At 42.5% G+C, this 20,268-nt stretch overlaps 1 protein-coding gene across 1 annotated transcript; it reads right to left on the reverse strand.

Moving 5' to 3' along the window:
* Positions 1 to 1,865: 1,865 nt before the first annotated feature.
* Positions 1,866 to 19,358, reverse strand: TM7SF3 (transmembrane 7 superfamily member 3). Its single transcript, XM_084296850.1, has 12 exons — positions 19,257 to 19,358; positions 13,900 to 14,054; positions 12,115 to 12,265; positions 11,577 to 11,697; positions 11,098 to 11,269; positions 9,886 to 10,063; positions 8,578 to 8,664; positions 8,082 to 8,162; positions 7,181 to 7,333; positions 5,755 to 5,852; positions 5,244 to 5,406; positions 1,866 to 4,087 (listed from the first exon to the last, which is right to left on the reverse strand). The coding sequence occupies exons 1-12, from the start codon at positions 19,324 to 19,326 to the stop codon at positions 3,825 to 3,827; spliced, it is 1,692 nt and encodes a 563-aa protein (XP_084152976.1). The 5' UTR covers positions 19,327 to 19,358; the 3' UTR covers positions 1,866 to 3,824.
* Between the last annotated feature and the right edge of the window lie 910 nt (positions 19,359 to 20,268).

Genomic DNA, 20,268 nt, shown 5'->3' on the forward strand with positions numbered 1-20,268 from the left:
GTCCCGTTCTTCCCTCAGCAGCGCACAGCACTCATACATACTCCTAAGTACGCAAACCACAAGGCACTGCTCCTCTCCTACCCAAACTCAATGCCAATGGTTTGGTTCTCAAATGGTTTTAGAGTTTTAATCTAAGAATTGCTTTGTCCTTTGTTTTGGTCTCCAGTTGTTTGGGACAGTTTCGGCAATGCCCAAGTGCTTCAGAGATCAGGGAAATACACATCCAGTGACTCATTCTCAGGATAAGCAAGGACATACTGAACTCTCTCAGCAGTACCAGGACAATGCCAGCCAGGTGATGCTATTCACAAGACCAAGATTTTGTTTTAGACCAGCAGTACACAGAGTTTACATTCTAGTCATGTTTCTCATCCCAGAAGGCAAAACATTAAGCAAGGCCAAAGTTTCCTCACAAGTCTCTATCTCAGGGTTTAGCATTACCCATCAACTTGCCCCCCAAAACAGCTTCAGGTGCTTTGTAACTTGATATATACAATATATTTTTATCACCTTGCTGAAAGGATCTAAGAACAGTAACCAGCACATTTTCTTCTTCCTAACCACAAGCAGCATGCACTGATTACATTGGAAGATTTCAGCACAGTTCTTTCTGATGAGGAAAGTCACTTATGCAGGCTATAACTGCAGAGGTGATGAAGGAATGATTATTTTCCGGGTCCCTTCTAATAGTCTCCTATAACCTGTTCCCAAATCAAAGCCAAAGCACAGAGCTTAGGGAACAGGAAAGTTTGTCTTTCCCCCATCTAAAGTACACCACAGCACAGTTTGCTCCTATTTTGAGTCATGCTTTCTGAAGATTTAGGGAAGCAGATAGGAAAGCTGCCTTATCTGTATTGTGCTCTACAGAACAGCGGAGCCAGACTGGGTTTCTGTTTTCAGAACAGGAAAGAGACTACAATACAAATGAAGATGTTTCTTGGAAAAGATCAATGCTCTTCAGTCTAGTTGTGCCACTGCTTGCTTGAAAACTGCAGGAAGAAAACTCCAAAAATTCACCAAAGCAGTGATGACAGGCAAGTAGGAGCAGCAGGAGGCAGATCACTGTGAGCCAGAAGGCTTCAGCTTACATCAAAGCACCTGACTTCATAGGCAACTCACTACCTATAGTTTTGATTCCCAGGAAGCATCAGATATCATCAGTTTAAGCTAGCACAACTGCAAGGTAATGCAGCTAACACAACACAGCACAGCAGTAAATGCTTCCAGTGAGAGATCTACAGTGAGCAGTTTTCTGTAATGCAGAGCAGGCTAGAATCCAGTTTTCCTTCTACAACCACCAAGTGGGACAGAAGACAAGGCCTTAAAGAGCTCCCCCAGCACTGCAGTGGATCAGTATGTTCTGGTAACTGTCACTATTAATCACTATGGCTTACAGAATAGGGAAATAATCCCTAATCCATCTCTATCAAAAGACCATCTTCAAGTCAGGATCTCAGAAGAGTTCAAAGTCTAGTTCTGCCCTAACCTTCCTATTGCATTTCACAGACTAGTTTACAGTCAAAAACGTGACAGCTATTTTTTCCTAAAGCTTTGTCTAGTGAAGCAATAAAACATACCTCTTCAGGTCATGCATTCATATAGAACATAACTAGTCCCAGCCTGGACCTCTGGGTGTCACTGTGAGTGTACTAAGTCTCTATAACAGGTCAGCTAGGCTTCCCCACCTCATTCTTTGAGGGTCTAACAATTCAGAACTACTACTTTTTAAGTTAGCTTCAGCATTTGGGATTGCAGATGTGAAACTGAATTCAGCATGAAGAGACCCCTTTAGTTACAATATTATTTCAAAAGACATCTTTATTATAAAAAGATAAAGAAAATTAGAGTTAAACTTGTTTCTTCCAGAATGTTAGTCACAGCAGTTATTAAAAACAAGGTAAACATGTTTAAGAGTATTTGTATATCAAATAAGTGTTTGCTACTTAGTCAAATACAACAAACATGCTCAGTATCAGTGCAGTACAGGCAGTCAGTAAGCATCAGTCCACCAGAGGCCAAAGAAGTTCCTCATTTTCCGCAATCTGCCACACAACAGCAGAGTGAAGCAAGACCCTAACTGCAGGATTTCAGCCTTGCTCAGCTGTTTCAGGTAAGTATTCCAGCTCTAAGCAGTTGTGGGATTTCTCTAAACATCAGATCAGCTTAGTCACCTCAGATGCTATGCCATGCTACAAAGTTTCACTCCTTAAAGAAAGGCCTACTAAACTGAGTCACTTTAAAGTCAGTTCCTTTCTAATGCTAGAATGTTTTAAGCTTTCAAATAAGTCCTTAGATAAAGTTTTTCACTACTTTTCTGACAAGAGTTGTTTCAGATATACTTGCTGCCAAGACTTTAACGTGGTGGCTGAGAACTGAAGTTTCACCATAGCTATTCACTAGCAGCAGTTCCATGCAAGTAGCAGAACAGCCATTCACCTCCAGACACGAAGGACCACCCACTTTGCTACCCACACTAGAAGTATAAGGATAGTGAGGAAAAAAAAAAAAAAAAAAAAAAACCACACACAGAAAGAGCCACCATAACCTGCATCAAGACATGGGATACAATACTTCCATTACTGTTTAATGCATGACAGATCACCACGTAAACATTAAAAGGTGAAGAGCAGGGGTGGGCAGGGAAAACCCAACATGCTCAGAACTTGTGCATTGATGTGAGCCAAACCCACAATGCACCAGTTTGCATTTTGAAAATGGCTTTTTTTTTTTATTATTTAAGGAAGTGAATAAAGCAACCAAATAAGACGCAATTCTCCACTGAACACAAGAGTGGTCCCTTAGCTCTTTTTACACTGCATTCTGGTTTGGGCACAGGTAAAACTGGTAAGGAACACAATCAGTCAGCAAGGATCCTGGTCAATATTTTGCCTGCAGTACGCTGTTTTCACCCCCTTAAAGGCAAAAATTAGAAGATATATTGATTAAAAAAGAACAATAGTGTTTCATCCAATCTCAGGAAAGACTGACATTGGCTACAAAGTGCTTATTCCAGTTGTTCTCTTATGACAGCACCCTATCAATAAAAAATGATACCATAGCTGAAGCAAGTCACAGGTTCTTCAGAAAGCAAACAAGGAGGCAAGCCACTTGCGTTCTCTTAGCAGTCATCTCTGTACAGAGACCAGATATCAGTTTGCTACAGAACCCAATGAAAGAGAAGGTCTTATCTCAGATCAGATCCACTTCCTGAGCCCAAGTATGCTCACTTAAAGTTAATTCAGTGCAGTTTAAATTCAAGTCACTTAGTATAGCTTGCAAGGTTCAGTAATACTTCTTGGAAACAACTGTCTGCAGCCACACATTCTGTACCTATTAGAAGATGATACTTCAGCTCCTGCTAGAAGAACCCATTCTGTGTATGGCCCTTGTCTTTCTTCCCTTGCAAGATGGCAGACTGCTCACCTGTGGGAGCAAGTCAGGCAATATTTTGGCAGCCACCTTCACGCTGCAAGGAAAGAACCAATACCATACAGGCTACTTTTGAAGGGCTGTTTGATATTTCATGAGCTTAAACATTGTACTAGCTCACCACAAGATAAATACCTGTACATGACCTTTAAAACAAGATCTCTGCAGCTAGACATACACATTTGTTACAGCAGTCCAGGTGGACTGTTGAGGAAAGTCACAAAACAGCATGTAGTGTACAGGACAGATAACTTTCCTTCCAGTTTGAAGAAGCATCATCCTCCAATTAAGCAGGACAAGCTGGCAGTGCTAAAAGCCTGCAGCACTGGCTGGTTTGCTGGTGATCAGTCATCTTGCCTAAGTTCTTCCTCTGTTCCCACCAGTTATTTGGCAGGTTACAGAAGCAATGGAGTTCTTTCCCCAGCTGGCTGCTCTTTCTGAAATATCTCTTTAATCTGCAGCAGCTTGCTATGTATCCTCTCTCTTAAGGGACGGATGTGATGGCTAGGGTCTAAGATATTTGTGCTTCTGCGCTCCTTTTCCCGTTTCCAGATGAGATAAGGGTGTGGTGGGAAGGGCACTTCACTTCTCTCTCGACGAAGCTGCACAGTCACTCCACTGAGGGCCAGCATTATCCACATTGCCAGAATAATAAAGTCTAAAGAAAAGAAAAGAAAAACACTGATTCTGGTAAAGCAGGAACATTACTTCCTGTCAAGTATTCAAGGCAAGACTGGATGGAGCTTTGGGCAACTCGATCTAGTGGAAGGTGTCCCTGCTCATGTTACCAATTAGATGGACTTCAAGGTCCCTCCCACCCCAACCCATTCTATGATTCTGTGATTTGTACTTGGGCACAAACACTTAAGCTTAAATACAGAAGGGAAAGTATTGTCCCTTATCATCCTCACATGCAGGGAGCATCCATGAAAAGGCAAGAACAAAACAGAGTTGAAGCAAGGCTATCCAGTCGTGGCAGTCTCTGACTGCCACTTGAAAACACATCAGTCTGAGCCTGAAAAGCATCTGGAAAAAAAAAAAAGAGCATCTGAAAAGTAAGTGCCTTGTCACATGATATCTGCTAGAAGCTTCACATCGGAGTCATAGATTACAGTATCACAGATTATTTTGTGTTGGAAAAGACCTTACAGATCATCTAGTTCCACCCCCCTGCCATGGGTAGGGACACCTTCCATTAGACCATGTTGCTTAAAGTAACATAAAACATGACCTTCAACACTTCCAGGGATGGAGCATCCACACCTTCTCTGGACAACCTGTTCCAGTGCCTTGCCACACTGAGTAAAGAACTTCTTTATGAAGTGTAATCTAAAATCTCCCCCTTTCAGTTTAAAGCCATTACCCCTAGTCCTATCACTACATTCTTTGATGAAGAGTCCCTCCCCAGCTTTCCTGTTATGCCCTCTTTAGGTATTGGAAAGTGACCATAAGGTCTCCCTGAAGCCTTTTCTTCTCCAGACTGAAGAACCCCAACTCAGCCTGTCTTCATAGAAGTGCTCCCACTCCTTGATCATCCTCATGATCCTCCTCAGGACTCTTCTAATAGGTTCATGTCCTCCTTATTATTGGGGGCCCCAGAGCTGAACTCAGTACTCAAGGAGTGGCCTCACCAGGGCCGAGTACACAGCCAACTCAAACTTGTGTATCAAATTGTGTATCAAATCTCACACCATACTTACGTTCTTTTCATCCATTCCTACCCTCAACACACACTGTTAAAAAAGGAACCAAAAGTGCAGTTCTCAAACAAGCATTTTTTATACTAGTTCTAAAAGTCTAAGAAGAGCACTCACCATTTGTTTGAAAAGGCACATTTGTATAGGCTCTGCTGAAGTAATCATTGAGGATCCTTCTGAGTAGGTCTAAGGTGATGTAAGCAAGACTTGTGTAGATGTAACAGGCAATAGCTAGGACCACTGAATAAGAACCTATTATTCCACAGGCCAGTAAGTTCAGCTAGAGGGGGAGAAAAAATGCAGCTTTAGGGGACTGATAGCCACCACCTTAATGCAATACTTCCTATCAGTTCTTCCACAAGCAGCTGGCTGCCCACACCTCATTATCCAGCCATCCTATTAAGACAGGAGAGGTAGAGCAATAGAACTGTCAGCAGGTATTAGGTGTAACACTAAAGAAAAAAGAAATCCTTTGCTTATGGACCAGATAGCACAAGTAACATTGAACAGGAGCTCCCTAGAACTTGTCCCCTGCTATATTAGATCTTTTACACACATCCCACAGTAGTGCACTTTGCATAGTAGTCTGACACCCCTTCCCTCCTCCTTCCAAGGACAGATGACTTACAATTCTTGGACAGCCAACAAAAAGCACTGGAATCATCAAGGCTATAGAAGAAAAGGTCACCCAGAACACAACATCATCCCGGAAGACCCTGTAGTCTCCTGCAAAGACACCATATTCCACAAGTAGCTTACTAGCATTAGCAAAGCATAATCACTTTTTTTCTAAGAGGGTGGGGTATGCTTTTCCCCAAAGTTTCCATGTATTTAGAAATATCTGGAGAACAGCATTAAAGATACATTTAAGCTCAAATGTAAATTCAGATGCATTGTAGCACTCATCCAAAACATGAGCAGAAACAGAGTTCCAGTACAGGTCCTGTACTATAAGCTGGAACAGCAGATCTTGTCCAAACAAGACTTACAGTATATGTTACTCATTTGATGTGAGTGAGAAGTACCAGAGTACTTCTGCCTAGTAAGAAGCCATTTTATTGGCCACATACATTTATAATCTGTAAGTGTGCATAAATAATCTATAAATGTGTAGGTTTATCTAGGGTCGGGTGCAAGTGCAACCGCCACATCACTCAGCAACAAACTCTTCTGGCTTTAGAAAGTAATTAAGTCACTTGATTAAACGCCACTTTGTTTCCCCCTGCTTTCAAAAGACCTGTCAGTTAAACAGGGGACCAACTGATCCGCAGTCAATTCACTGTTTCACTTAATGAAGAACAACCAGGGACTGCACAGATTACCACAGAAACATAAGCCAGCTCAAACAGACAACTGTAGAAATGAAGAACTGCCCCACCAGCAGATCTTAAGTAGGAAAGCTGGAAAGGAATGCAGTTCTGAGATTTAAAGTCACAGCAAAGAAAGCAGTACAGTTGGTGCTCTCACATCCCTGGGGGAGTTCATCTCAGCAGCCTTGCTTGCTTTCATGTGATTTGTCTGCTGTTCCTCTTAATAAAGAGATTCTGAAAAGCCTGATGATGTCAATTCAGCTGTAAATACAAGTTTGACTCCTACAGTATAGTGCTGCCAGAGCCTTGCACTGTGGTGTGGTGAAGAGTAACAGGCAAGAGCTCCTCTTGATCTATGATGCCTCCATGCCTGAAGCCTCCGAGTTAGACTGTAGATTTTCTGTGACGTTCTCTGAATCAGAGAACAAGACAGACAGAAAATGCTTGCCTGGAGCACAGCTGGTGTCAGACTGCTGAAATGCAGGCTGCTTGTGTGGGAAGAATAGGCAGTTTCCTTTTCCCACAAGTACAGATTACCCTAAGTAGTTTCATTTGCAGCACACACGAAAGAAAGCTTCAGAGACATCTCTATTCCTCCCAACATCAGGAAGGCAAAAAAAAAAATTAAAAAGCACACTAATATAAACCAGAGAACAGCATTTGTTCTGAAGCCTTGCAGTGTCCCTGTAATACAGCAGTGAAGTATCACTCAGTCACTTTGCAGCAGAATATTTCAGTACATACCTAGTGGAGTAAAGAAGACCACTGATGAGAAGAGAAATCCCAGCACCAGTCCGATAAGCAACATACAGAGTAGGACAGAGCCAAATCTCCACCAGCTTGCAACCAGCAAAAGCCCTCCAATAATCCCAGCTACTGCTGTCAAAATAAGACGCACTGGAAAAAAGAGAGGGAATTCTAAATTAAGAACTGTAGCAACACCCTGAAAACTTCAGTTACTGTAATAGCCTATTCAAATAGATTTACTTGCATACTTGATTTTTGTTACCTAATGAAAGCTTTCTGAAACTAGCTCACATTTGTGCTTCATGCATCTCACTCGGGTTCCAATCAGCAGCTGAGGGTATGCTACTGGGAGAGTGCCATAGGACTGTACTGACGGTGTTGCTGCTATGCACAGTAGTACTTTGAGTTCCTAGAGCAGTTATGGTTGCAATAGGTAGTGCACCAGAATAGCAGTTATGAGGCAGAATGTAATAGAGACACAAGAACCAGTTCTTGCTAGTCTAATAGACAGGATGCAGACCGCTTGATCGATTTTACACATGCAACCTGCATTTGATCTGAAACTGAGGTCCACCCGTTCTGAAAGAAACAAATGTTCTGGGAATTTCTAACATGCCTCCTTCCTGAGGACCTGCATCTCCATTGGATAGACAGGCAAATTTGTCTGTCAGTGTTGCAGCTATGAGCTCCATTTCATTGTCTGAGGTCAAAGACAACAGTTACTCTGTTGCATACTCAGTGTTAACCTATTCAAGCTCAGTTCAAGTACCCATGTACCATGCTTTCCTATCCTTCCCACAGCTAGCCAGTTGCAAGCACAACTAAAATTTTACTTAAATGATCCACAGCAATAATGTTTCAGGAAGAGGATGGGGGGGGTATCCTGATATCTACTCACCATCATAACCAAGGCCAGTTACCCTAGTGATGAATACAAAGGAGAAAAATCCTGTGATTATGAAGCCCATGAAGAATAAGTCTAGAGAAAAGGGAAAGAGATTCAGTATGCTGTCATATCACCCCATAGCAAGCCTATTTCTGTACATCTTCAGACACCTTTGTTTTACAACAGGGAAGGGAAATCTCAGCTCACTAGCTGTTAAGTACAGGAGAAGGGACAGGCAACAGTTGGTTCTGGAAAGGGCTCTCCTCAAGCACATCAAATAAACATGATTTTTGCATGTTCTCCATCATGCATCCTAGTTCTAGATACCTGTTCTTCAAATACCAGAAGCTTCGTGTTCTGCACTTACAATCTCTGATCCTGTTAGAGCACAGCAGTGGACCTAACTGACATGTAATCGCTACCAGGTGATTCTTCAGCAATAGCGCTACAGGTCTAAGGTACATCTATGAAATTCCAACCAGATTTATAATGAGAAAAAACTCAGTACCTGTTTTCCAGAATCTGTGTCCAAAAAAGCAAGTGAAGAGGCCAAGAACAGCAAGAACAGTGAAGAATATTTTGGTAGAGAGTTTGCCTACAAGAAGAAAAGGTTATCAGCATTCCTATCTAGTAGTCCCAACAATGAGACTAACAAAGTCAAGTTACTACTGTTGGTAGACTCAGTAATGGTAACTGCTACTCCTTCAGACTCACTACGCGAACAGATCTACAGCATCTGACCTAAAAGATACCTTAATAAAGCCTCCAAAAGAATATTTAACTAGCTCTAGTCTGAGTACTAAGTCAAAAGCTTCCTCCTTATTCAAGGGAATGAAGTTTCTGTAACTATTAGCAAATTACAGCTGCTTAACTATTTGTAGTACCACCATTACAGATTTGAAAAAGCTCTACTCAGCTTTAAAATAAGGACATCCAATCATCTATAGAAGTCAGCACTGCAGGGCTGGTGACCCAGACAGCAGCTATGGTCTTTATCTTTTCAGCCTTCACATTTACCTCCCTTTAATACAGTTTTCTGTGCAACAGAAAGGACTGTTAGTACCCCAGCACAGCTCACCTCTGTCTCCTAAGAAGAATTCTTACTGTCATTTACACAATTTAGAACAAGTAGACTACATTTCTCTAATTCAGAAAACTAGGGAAAAGGTTTTTAGCCCTGATAATCTCTTATGGTGTCTTATGACACTAAACTCGATGAGCTACTTGTGTTATAAGACAATTAGGAGGACAAGTCTTACTTTGTAAGCATATTCTATCCATTATTCTTGTCCTTCCCACGATCATAACATCAGCAGAAGCTTTGCTCAAATTCTATTGTCATATGACTTTGTAGAAAGTAGCATGACTTTGTAATCACATTTCTACTGCTGGCATTATTTTCAGGTGACTGTCTCCTTTCGAAATATTTTTATGTTACTGACTCCTGTTAGCACCAATGCAGATCAGAAGATAAAGCTGGGCCCTAATCCAGCTTGTGTTTTTACCAGCTTGGTTTCCACATGCAGCACCTAAAGCACTACAAAGTGATTTAAAATTATGTATCTAGTTCAAACAGAAAAAGGCATCAAGTTATAAGCCAAACATTAAACCTCCATTAAGTTAAGCTTTCACTTGCTAATAGCTTTCCTTAGATTTATTTTATCATTCTAGAATTTCTCCTCAATCAAGAAGCAGACTCAGTTATAAAGCAACAAAAACATATCCAGGCTATATACCACATAAAAAGCACCATTCAGTGTGCTGGAGCACAATGAGATTGAGATGAGTTGGCAGGGACCTACAAGTCCCAACTTACTGAGAGAAGAGCAGTTATCCACTAGGTCAACAAAACTGCAGGCATACGTGTGCACAGGTATGTATGCAGCAGAAGTATTCCAAAGAGGATCCCATACTATGACATTGTAGATCACACCTTGCCCAGGGAGTGAGGAGAAGTAGACATTGGTCTTATCATCAGTTGTCAATGTAAGCATCTGGAACAAAGAGTATTTTTAGTCACAAATAACTGCCTGTCACTGTGTCTGATGGCACATTGTGTCCATACAGCCAGACAATACTCAGCAGCTCAAGAAAGATGACCAGCAAGAAGCCAGCAGCTCTCCTATTCTGAACAAACATCTTAGCATTATTAATTGAGGCATTAAAGGCTCATAGGATGGACTCCACTTCCTCCAAAAAACAGCAACAATTTCTGACAGCACGTAAGATTCTCCCACCAATGTTTTGTTTCTCCTTATTTGAAGAGAGTCCAATTTTCTCTATCCGTCTTCTTAATCCAGGTCTGTCCTCAGAAGCAGGTAGGTAAGGCTGCCATCCCACTCCCTAGCAAGACCAGACAGGTCATGGTCACTGACATTTTCCCCCTCCATCCATTCCAGTCTCTTTGCCTGGAGTAGGTAAACATGATGCAAGTGTTTGCTGTCATGTTAACTCTTCATGTCACTCCAAACTGGGGTCAGCACCTAGTCCAGTTCCACTACACTGTTTCTTGCATTCCCTGCTCAGTCCTCAGCATCTGCCAGGCATTGTAGGAGACCACAGTGATGTCAGAAGCAGCTCTACTTCTGGATTAAGAGGTACTCAATGGCAATATTGCTATAGGTAAACTAGCCTCAACATCACCAAATGATTACTGTGACTAAAGCAGTATTCAGCAAGTAAGAAGACGCTGCAATAACAACTTACTCGATTAAGAACAGGCTACACGACAAACACTTCACACACCCATCATTAATCTCAACCTAATATCAAAGACCATTGCAAGAGGTCTCAGTCCCATGACATTTCAAGCTGTACTCACTAGCTTCCTCTCCCAGAAGAGCCAGTGGCTGCCATTTTGTGTGCAGGTGCTGTATACTTCCTAGCCAGAAATCCCAGATACAAGCAGGAAGCCTCAAGCATCAGCACCTTGCCTATATCACCACTCAAAAATGAGAGGCACAGGGGAGGAGAAAGTTTAATACAATGTTACTGCTAAGCACCTGGTATGCTGATGCTTCATACTTACTTTAACACCATTAGCTTTGATACTTCGCACCTCAGACATTTTCCGTATGTGGCTCATGAGTACCATCTCAGAAAGGTTGTTCTCTGGTAAGAAGTACTGGTAGACATCATAGCGCAGCCGCCATCTGGAGTTCTGACCAGTCCCTGAATCACAGGCTGGTGGATTTGCTCCTCTACAATTAAAAAAAAAAAAAAAAAAAAAAAAAGTCGACTACAAGCCCAGCACAAGCCTCCAGACAGATAATCTCTCCCACAAGATGCAACTTTCAGTTCCTGTGTAACCTCCTCCCCCCATCCTTTTTTTCTTCATTTACTTTTTAGATTGCTGGTTGCAGCAAACAAGATTTCCACCAGTAGTTGATGTTCAACCTTTCCAGCAGAATCTTATACTATGATTCTAGTCAAATATAGGATAAGGGAGGTCTGCTGAGTACACTGTAGTCCATATTTTTTGTTTTATTTATTGAAAAACACACATACCTAGCATATCCCAAGTTTGCAGGAGCAAACTTAATGTGTATATCAACCAAGGTATAGTCTAAGTAAATGTTGGGATCCACTTCCAAGTCAAATTCTAGATTGCAGCCTCCAGGTATAGGATCTAGAAAATAAGAAATAGTTAGCTGTAGTAGTATTTACTTCATCCTTACACAGCTTGAAAAAAAGTGTTAAGACCTCAGCAACACATGCATTTGCAGGCAGGCATATTCTGCTTGCTGAGAATACAAAACTGTCAGATTCTACTCTTGCAGATGATAGAAGTGGTTTCACTGCAATCACTAACATAAGCCCTGATACACAAGCACAGTGTTTTTCTACTCTAAGGCTGAAGTCACAACAAGAACAAACAGTACATCCTATACACAAGTCTCTAATGATCCCAAGCTCTGGTAGCCCACAGTATCTCCATCATACACTTGCACCACGTAAGAATACTACCTCTGAAAAGCCAACACTAACACTTAATTAGCTTGTAGTAGGCAGAGCTGGTATTCTGTCACAAGAAATAAGACCATACCTTTCTCCATATATGGAATGGAGATAGCTGTGCTTAGCACCTGGTTAGCATCCAGTGACCGAAGGTACCATGTACACACACTCTGCTGAGGCCGAAGGATAGAAATCAGTCCTTTGTCTACTCCAGTTCCTGAGCTGTTTGCAGATGGATTCTGGACAGAAATGGATTATATAAGCAAGCAGTTCTTCAGGATTGTATGTCACTATAACTAAACATATTGCACAGTAGCCCCATCCCTGACACAAACCTGTAGAGCATGCACCTCAGTGCCAGCTGCCACAGATAGCTAGAAGGTTAGAGCTGAAAAAAAGAGCAACCTCTGACACCATATATTGCCCAACTCAGTCTCAAACTTTATTGGTTGGACTTTTGAGCCTATCAAAGAGTTAATACCACAAGCAAACAGCAGAGGTTTCTAGCTAGTTAAGCCTAATGCTATACAAACATGCATTGACTAGTAAAGATATAGATGGATTAGAATATCCTTTACAAAAAGCTGTGAGGGCACGAAAGAGCATCCTGGGAGCTGAAGTGCACAAACACCTTGCTATCTCCACCGGGAGGGAGATGATTGTGTAACAGCTGGCTTTTAACACTAGCCATGCCACAAAGCTCCCCCAACACCATCCCTTTCAGAACCAAGAGCCTGGAGGAAAGATCTGTCAGCAATAGCAGCACCACTCTCATGGCTGGAGCAACCAGCTGGCCTGCAGTCAAATCTATTTCAGCATGGAAAATGTGCTTTTGTCCAGGACCACCACAGTTATCAGAGGCAACATTGCAAGGAAGCACTTTGGACCTGGCAGGCATTAAGGTCTGGCTCAGTTGCTCCAGAAGCAAGCCAGCCCTAGAAGCAGTACAGCCATATTTACATAGCTCTTGGCCTGGTAAGCCCCATGCATGCAAGCAGGGATTGAAATGGCAGCAGAAAACCCTATGACTGGTAATCAAAGACTGAGTAGGTGTAGCAGTGGTGCCTTTGCCCCGTAATCCTGGGTATTTCAACAGTATAAAGGAGACTGAGCTGGGCAACTTGTGTACCAGGTTATTCATCTTTTAAAGTTTCCCAGCATAGTTCTTGGCACCCAACATATTCTTATTTGGAATACAGTGATGGGAAACAGGATGGCAGCTGTCAGGTCGATACCTAGTACTTTCAACATTGAGCAGAATGTAGTCAAACACAAGTTGCTGGTTTACAGCATCACAGAAGTATTTTAGATTGCACCTGAGTAACGATAGGACAAATAGTGGCTAGTGTATAGCAGTAGGAATGCTTGTGCTGCTGGCTAGAAGTGACAGCCTTCACTTGAGTACCATAGAAGAATTTCTCCATATGCTACCAAACAAGAATTAAATTCAGGAGCAGCAGCTGGGATAACAATACACTGTAACTGCAGTACCTATCTACAAGCCACATGGACAGACAGATGAACATCCCAAAGTGGTAGATCTTAGCATAACAAGGCTTCTGGGATATATGCTTATCATGAACCCATTTTTAATCAAACACCAATGGACATGGTCAGCAGTCATATGTCAGAAGCACCACTCCCACCAAGAATGAAGCCTTGAAGCTCCGAAAACTTTGCCATCAAGGCTTCTAAAATAGCAATCATGACACATGAGCAAGTAATATTTAAGTTTCAGAAATGCATGTTACTTGCATGGCTATGTAGTACTCACATAGTTTGAATTCTGTATTCCTATGTGTAGGAGAGCTCTTAGTTCTCATTTAGGGAAAGAGCATAGTATTTGATAACAGAAATGACACTCTTACCATACCTTGTCAAAGGATATCACCACACTGTTTTGCTGTGCATGTACTTGAAAAATAACAACTGTCACATTGCTTGCAATGTTCCTGATTACAGCTTCTACTGGATTGGTCTGGTTAAGTAGCACATTTCTGAATTTTCCCAGGGAGAGCTCAAGAAGACCTGCATTCCAAAAAAAAGAAAAAGGAGGATCTACTTTTTTTTCCCACATGAGAAGCAGTTCTCAAGAACAGCCTGGAAGCTTCCAGTAACCCAATAACATACTAGCTGGGAACAAAGCAAGACGTTTTATACTGCTTGTACTCAGTAAGTTATGGCTGCAGAAGCTCCTGCACACGGAGGTATACCTACAGGGACATGTGCAGGCAGAAGCCTCCAGACAGCCTGGAATTCACTTAAGCACACAGGACTTGACTTCCTGCCAGGAGCTCTGTCCAGCTCCAACAAGACACTGCACTGGCTTCTCACCTGCAGCTAATCAGGGGCAAGCAATAATCACTAAAGTAAATAATATCCTGAGCTCTACTTGCTCTTTTGCAAACCCAGGACAATATGCTTGTATTAGCCAGCCAACTTGCCCAGTTGGACTTCCTGGGCAAATTCCCCAATGATGGGAATTGGGTCAAATCCTACAATAGAATCAAGCCTGCAGTTTAAAGAAGTATACTCACCCACTTCCAGTTCACATGTCATTTGCTCCCATGCTATTCCTAATTATTAGGGCTGTTGTACCCTTATTTATGCATCTAAAGTCTAATGACTTTAGAAGATGCAACCAAGACCATTTCTTCTTAGGATGCACATAGCTCTGTCACCTGCTGCCTTTTTAATTTAAAAAGAGACACATGACCCAGGATATAAGATCCTTTGAGAATCAGCTTTGGCTTGTTGTTCAAGTCCCACAAGAAAGCCTGGCTTCTCCCTGTGCTGTGCTCTTAGGGGACTGGGCATTTCAGAGAAGGAAAGAGAAGCAGCTGTAAAGAAGCCACAAGATTTTCTTTTGTTGAAGAGTGGACAGACTAGATGCATGTGGCAAGCACGATGCCCTTCAGCTTTGCATTCTGATGCTTCATAATAATTCCCCTTCAGGCATGCAGACACAGAAACCCAACTGACCTAAAGCTTATCAAACAGATGCATATTACTTCCACAGCAGAGTTGCCTCTTCCAGCACATGGGTTTATACCATCAAGTTACTCTGTGCTTCTTCTATTCAAGTACAAACAGCACTGTCCCACGATCGCTGTCATGGGTGTCTCAGGTGGTCTCCCTTTCAAAAAAAGGGAAGTCTTCTCATTCAGAACTCTACACTCAGTATTCCATATCCCTTTCCTGTTACTACTCCTTCTCCCCGGACAAGAACTGCATCTCTGGCCAGCTTCTTTGCCTTCTGAAGGCATGTAAACAGAGGTGAGCTCCTACATTTATACATCATCTACTCTTATCACAGCAGTGAGAGAGAAAGAAAATACTTTCATCTTGCTAACTTCAGTGCTTACCTTGCTCCTATGCTCACCCCAAAACTTCGATGATTACCAATAAAACCCTTGCTGAAATATGAATCAGACTAAAGATTTTTTTTCTATCCTATCGCCTGCAGTTTATGCTAGGGTAGAGAAGTTTCTACTGCAAGTTCTCAAGCATTAAATACTAATGTAAAATTAGAACTACCAAAAGAAAAGCTTTGAGTATTTTTCAGTTTCTCATTAAGTCCTTTGAGCAGTATTCAGACATCCCCCTCTCCACAATACTTCTTTCCCCCTTAGCTCTTACATTTTACCAGAAATGCAACTAACTGCAAAAGCTAGAGAAGGGCACTTAAAAAGCACCAACTTTCTATGCACTCAAATTTGATGTGAAATTTAGAATACGGGAAAACAACTTTGAACTTTAAGGGCAGTTTCCTGAACTGCAGGAAGTTCACCAAAATGGTCTTTTAAGGAAAAACTGAAACCATATACATCCTCTCTATGCTCTAAAGCAAGGGGGAAAAATAGCTCTGGTCTGCTTAGTTTCTCACCTCCCCTCTGTACTTACACCCAGAGGCCTCCACATATATAAGAGCGGATTTGTCAGCAAGACATGCAGACACTACTTCAACATGATCATGGGACTCTGAATGTCAGAGGCACTCTCTGAAGTTTAATTAGCGTGGCAAATTAAGGCATGGCATTCTACATTTCTTTAGTGCTTGCATAACTGCTCCTAGAACAGCACATTTCATTTTAAACCAAAGTCTGACAGAATAGTATAGACTAAGGATAAAGAACAAGAATGACTACAGACAGCCAAGCTAGTATTTTTCAGCTTGCTTACTACAGGCTCCTTGAACCACACTTCCACCTAGGCTTGAAAGATCACTAAGGAGAGTTCACAAACACTGTGAAGTAGCAGAATCTTTTAAGCAATTTGCTGGAAGAACAGTTGCTACATGGCCACAGACAATACCACCTAAAAGCCTTCCTGCCTTCTCAATTCAAAGAAGTCATTGGTGGTGCTCCTAGGCAGACTCCGTGGGAGCTAGACAAAACAACCTACTCACAATTCCCCAGGGCCATCCATCACTGGGCTGCCTGAGCTACATGGGGCTCAGTGGTGGCAGAACAGCTTTGAAGGGCAGAAACCAGAAGCCTCCATGAACATAGTGCTGGCCACAGCACACACGCTTCGGCTCCGTGAACACAGCATGCCAGACAGGGCTACTAAGAAAACACTATCACAGAAATGAGCCAGAAACAAGATCCAGGCATCCCAGCTTTATTTCTTTTTGTTTGTTTTTGTTTTTGCTCCACTTCTTTTAAAACAGTGGAGATCTGGAAACTGCTGGTAAGATGCCAGGCTAAACTCCTCCTCTCTACAAGAGGAGGAAGTCTGAAGGTCGATGCGTGTGGTTTTAGATAAGACACAAGAGAGGAATTATTAATATTACAAAAACTATCAACTGAAAACAGATACTTCAAGTCAGTATTATTCAAACTGAGCAAGAACAAAGTTGGAGTACTTAGCATGTGTTATTCAGTGTACCAGTACCACCAATACTAAGACAGGAGCACACACAGAACTGAGAAGCAAAGGTGGACAACAATCTGCTCTGTCACCCCATGTTGCATCATTTCTCCCACTAACTAAATGAGCAAAGCTAGTAAAGACAGCAGAGGAATTTAACCTCTCAGAGCTCTGTAGAGATCACAAGTTATTACTCTAAGAAACAAGGCAGCCAGTTCTGCAGAGGCTTGGCATTTTTTATTCTTTCTCTATGCTTGCTGGAGAAACTGCAGATCAACAGCCAGATCAAATCAATTCCATTCTGTTGAACCATTTCCATGCTGCTGATTCAGTGCCAAGCCCTCAGCTCATTTGGTACTTTAATTGAGCCACCCACCCTCCCAGCTCCAATAGGAAAGTGTCATTCCCCATTGCCAATAAAGAGTTAACCACATGAGGTTCTTGGTGACACCCTACGGCTCAATTCAATTTCCATTAAGGTACTGAAGAAACACCTTTGTTGTCCATGCAGAAACAGCCCTTCACCTGCAGAGCCATGCTCAGTCAGTATACATGTCTCAGACAAAAGTTCCCTGGTCAGAAAATGCCACAAGGTACAAGTGACCAGCTGCCACACTCAAACTGCAGAATAGCTTTATGGGAAACTCTTGTTTTAAAAGGCTGTCTCCGTATAGACTAAACAGCTAGCACAAACTAAGTAGATCCAGATATGCCAGGGGTGAAGGAGCAGACGGAAAGCAATCATTCCATTGCTTCTTGTTTTTGCATGACTATTAGTAGAACTGTAACTTATTTCATATTTCATAAGTTCTATTTCATAAACGTGGGGATCCCAGGAGGAAACATGCGTTCTGTTTAATATACTTCTGCATAAATACTCAGTTTAGATAGCTGCAGCCCATCAGAGCCCCGGAAAAGTAATACCAGCCATCAAAGGCAGATTTTACTTGTCAACACTTTAGAAGTGAAGTGGCATCTTCTAGTATTAAGAGATAGCAGAAGCCATCTCCACAAACCTGGATATCCCAGACTGAACAGCCACAAGACAATTTCAAATCAGTGAACCAATAAGTAGGTGTCCTTGTTTAATGGGCCTAATAACAAGTTTGGGTTTGGTACACAAATTACACAGCTTATTAACTTCTCATGAAGGAGATATTCTTCCTCCCCTTTACCCTCAATTCTGCAAGGTGTATCAAAAAGTTACTTCAAGGCAAAGCAGCTGCTGTCTCACTTTCATTCTGCCTTTGTAAATACTGTTAAGAAAATAAACTAAATTTAAGATCCATCTTCAATCAAGTCTGTGTGAAAAGTTGCTTATCAGCATCTTTTAATAAAGAGATTGAGACCTAAGAATACTGAACCTTTATTCTCAAACCTACCCACCACCACCAAGTACCAAGCTGAAGTTCTCAGAACCTGCAAGAACACTAGGACTAGAGCAGAAAGAATACTTGCGCACTTGGGACTGATTCCAAAGGCTGTCTTGCAGCCTTGCAAAGCATCTCGAGAGTAGATTTCTCCTTCTGGAGAATTAAACTTTGTTCCATGCTAGCTTAGAAGAAAAACTAAGAGGAGGTTTATATCAGCCCTAACATACGAGACTGCTTACTTATCTCTGAGGAAACTGCTTATTTTTTCCTTTATTTGAACAACAAAAAAAGGATAAGAGATTAATGATAAGGAAGTAAGCGCCTGTTAAATCTTCACAAGATATAATCATTACAGTCCACTTACTTTCAGAGATCTATTATAGTCCCGTGCATGCACACAGAGGAATTACAAAAAAAGCCAATGCTTAATAAACTGAGATTCCATCAGCAGGCCAACAAGTCATTTTAGGATCAGAGTTCCAAATATTTGGTGGTTTCGCTCATTTCCTTGATTTTAAGAAGCTAGTGGTTTTCAGCCTGCAATTGGCAAGGTGCTGGGAACCCACAACCTCTTGAGAGCTGTCACAAAAAGAAGCAGTTAACCCTCTTCCCTTTCTGATATGAACTCCTAGTCTAGCGAATGCCACCCTGTTTCCTCAAAAGGCACAGAGCTCTACACCATACAACTCCACACCCCTCAGCCTACACCATACCCTGTAGCAGCAGGACTGTAGGCAGCAGATCCATCAGATTGTTCAAACGATGGCGTCCATAGCTAATAAGGTGCAGGGCTGTTATTGCAGTAAGATGCGTAGCTAATACGGTGCAAGACTGTTAAACAATAATTTAAATTAAAAATAAAAAGTGGGGGGCGTAAAGCACCCTTTTCCCGCAACGAACCGCGCTCGACCAGCTCGCTCCCTCCCGCCACGTAATGGCGGCCGCAGCCCTCAGCCTCCCTCCCCAGCCCCGTCTCCAGGCTCACCTGAGGCGCCGGCCTCTCGTAGCGCCTCGGCGAGCCCTAGGAGCAGCAAGACGCAGGGGGGGAGCCGCATGGCGCTGAGGAGAGAAGAGGAGAGGAAGATGAAAAAAGAGCCAGGACGCTGACGATAGAGCTGGGGCGGGCGGAGCCTGCGAGGGAGCGCTGCGCCGCCTCGTAGGCTCTGCCCGGCCCAGGCCGTTCTCGCCTCCCCTCACCCACCTGCCTGAGGTAACGGAGCATAAATGCCCCCCAAAACGGCTTTTATCGGCTCCAGCCACCTTCCCCGGCTGTGTGGTGATTTCCACGGCTAAGATTGGTAGTGGTGGTGGTGAGCTTGGGAAGATATCCGCGCTGAGGTGTTATGTAGAGGGGGTGTCAAATTATTATTATTATTTATTTATTTAATGCACTGGTGTTTTGTTTTCACATAGTCTGATAAAGCACAGTACAGACCCTGAGGTTGCTGGTGTGCTTAAGGTGCTTCTGGCTGTGCAGGTGATTCATGGGCTCGTGACGAGATGACAGAAGGCAAATTAAAAGTCTCTTTTTCCACTTTCCATGAGTTTCAAGATGATCCTGTTGCTGTTTCTGCCTTGTTTATGATCTTATATTCTAACGTAGGCTCTAAAAAGCTTTGCAGACTCCTCCCTGTTTTGTTGAGTGTGTTTTTCCCAGCTTGCTTTGATCCAGTTTCCAGTTCAGATACAAAAGGAAGCTGCAAGCCTGGCATAAGAACACAGCGATGAGCGCTGGTCTGCGTTTAAGGCTGCAATCATTTTAGACAAGTGGCTTTTCTTTCTTCTCTACATCTTTGCCTGCTGTGATTGGGATATCCTTTCTCTGACAGGATATCATTGAATCATAGAATCATTAAGGTTGGAAAAGACCTCCGGTATCATCTGGTCCAATCATCACCCTACTACCAATTCCACTCACTAAAACATGTCCCTAAGCACTAGGTCAAACCTTTCCTTAAACACTCCCAGGGACGGTGACTCCACCACCTCCCTGGGCA

This window comes from Netta rufina (assembly GCF_964035555.1).
Source record: "Netta rufina genome assembly, chromosome: 1".
Lineage (NCBI taxonomy): Eukaryota > Metazoa > Chordata > Aves > Anseriformes > Anatidae > Netta > Netta rufina.

Coding starts and splice junctions, on each gene's coding strand:
- TM7SF3 (XM_084296850.1), bottom strand. CDS start 19,326: ATGCGGCTCCCCCCCTGCGTCTTGCTGCTCCTAGGGCTCGCCGAGGCG. Junction 11,698..12,114: donor CATTCCATATATGGAGAAAG/GTATGGTCTTAT, acceptor CTTATTTTCTAG/ATCCTATACCTGGAGGCTGC. Junction 8,163..8,577: donor ACACAGATTCTGGAAAACAG/GTACTGAGTTTT, acceptor CCTTTTCTCTAG/ACTTATTCTTCATGGGCTTC.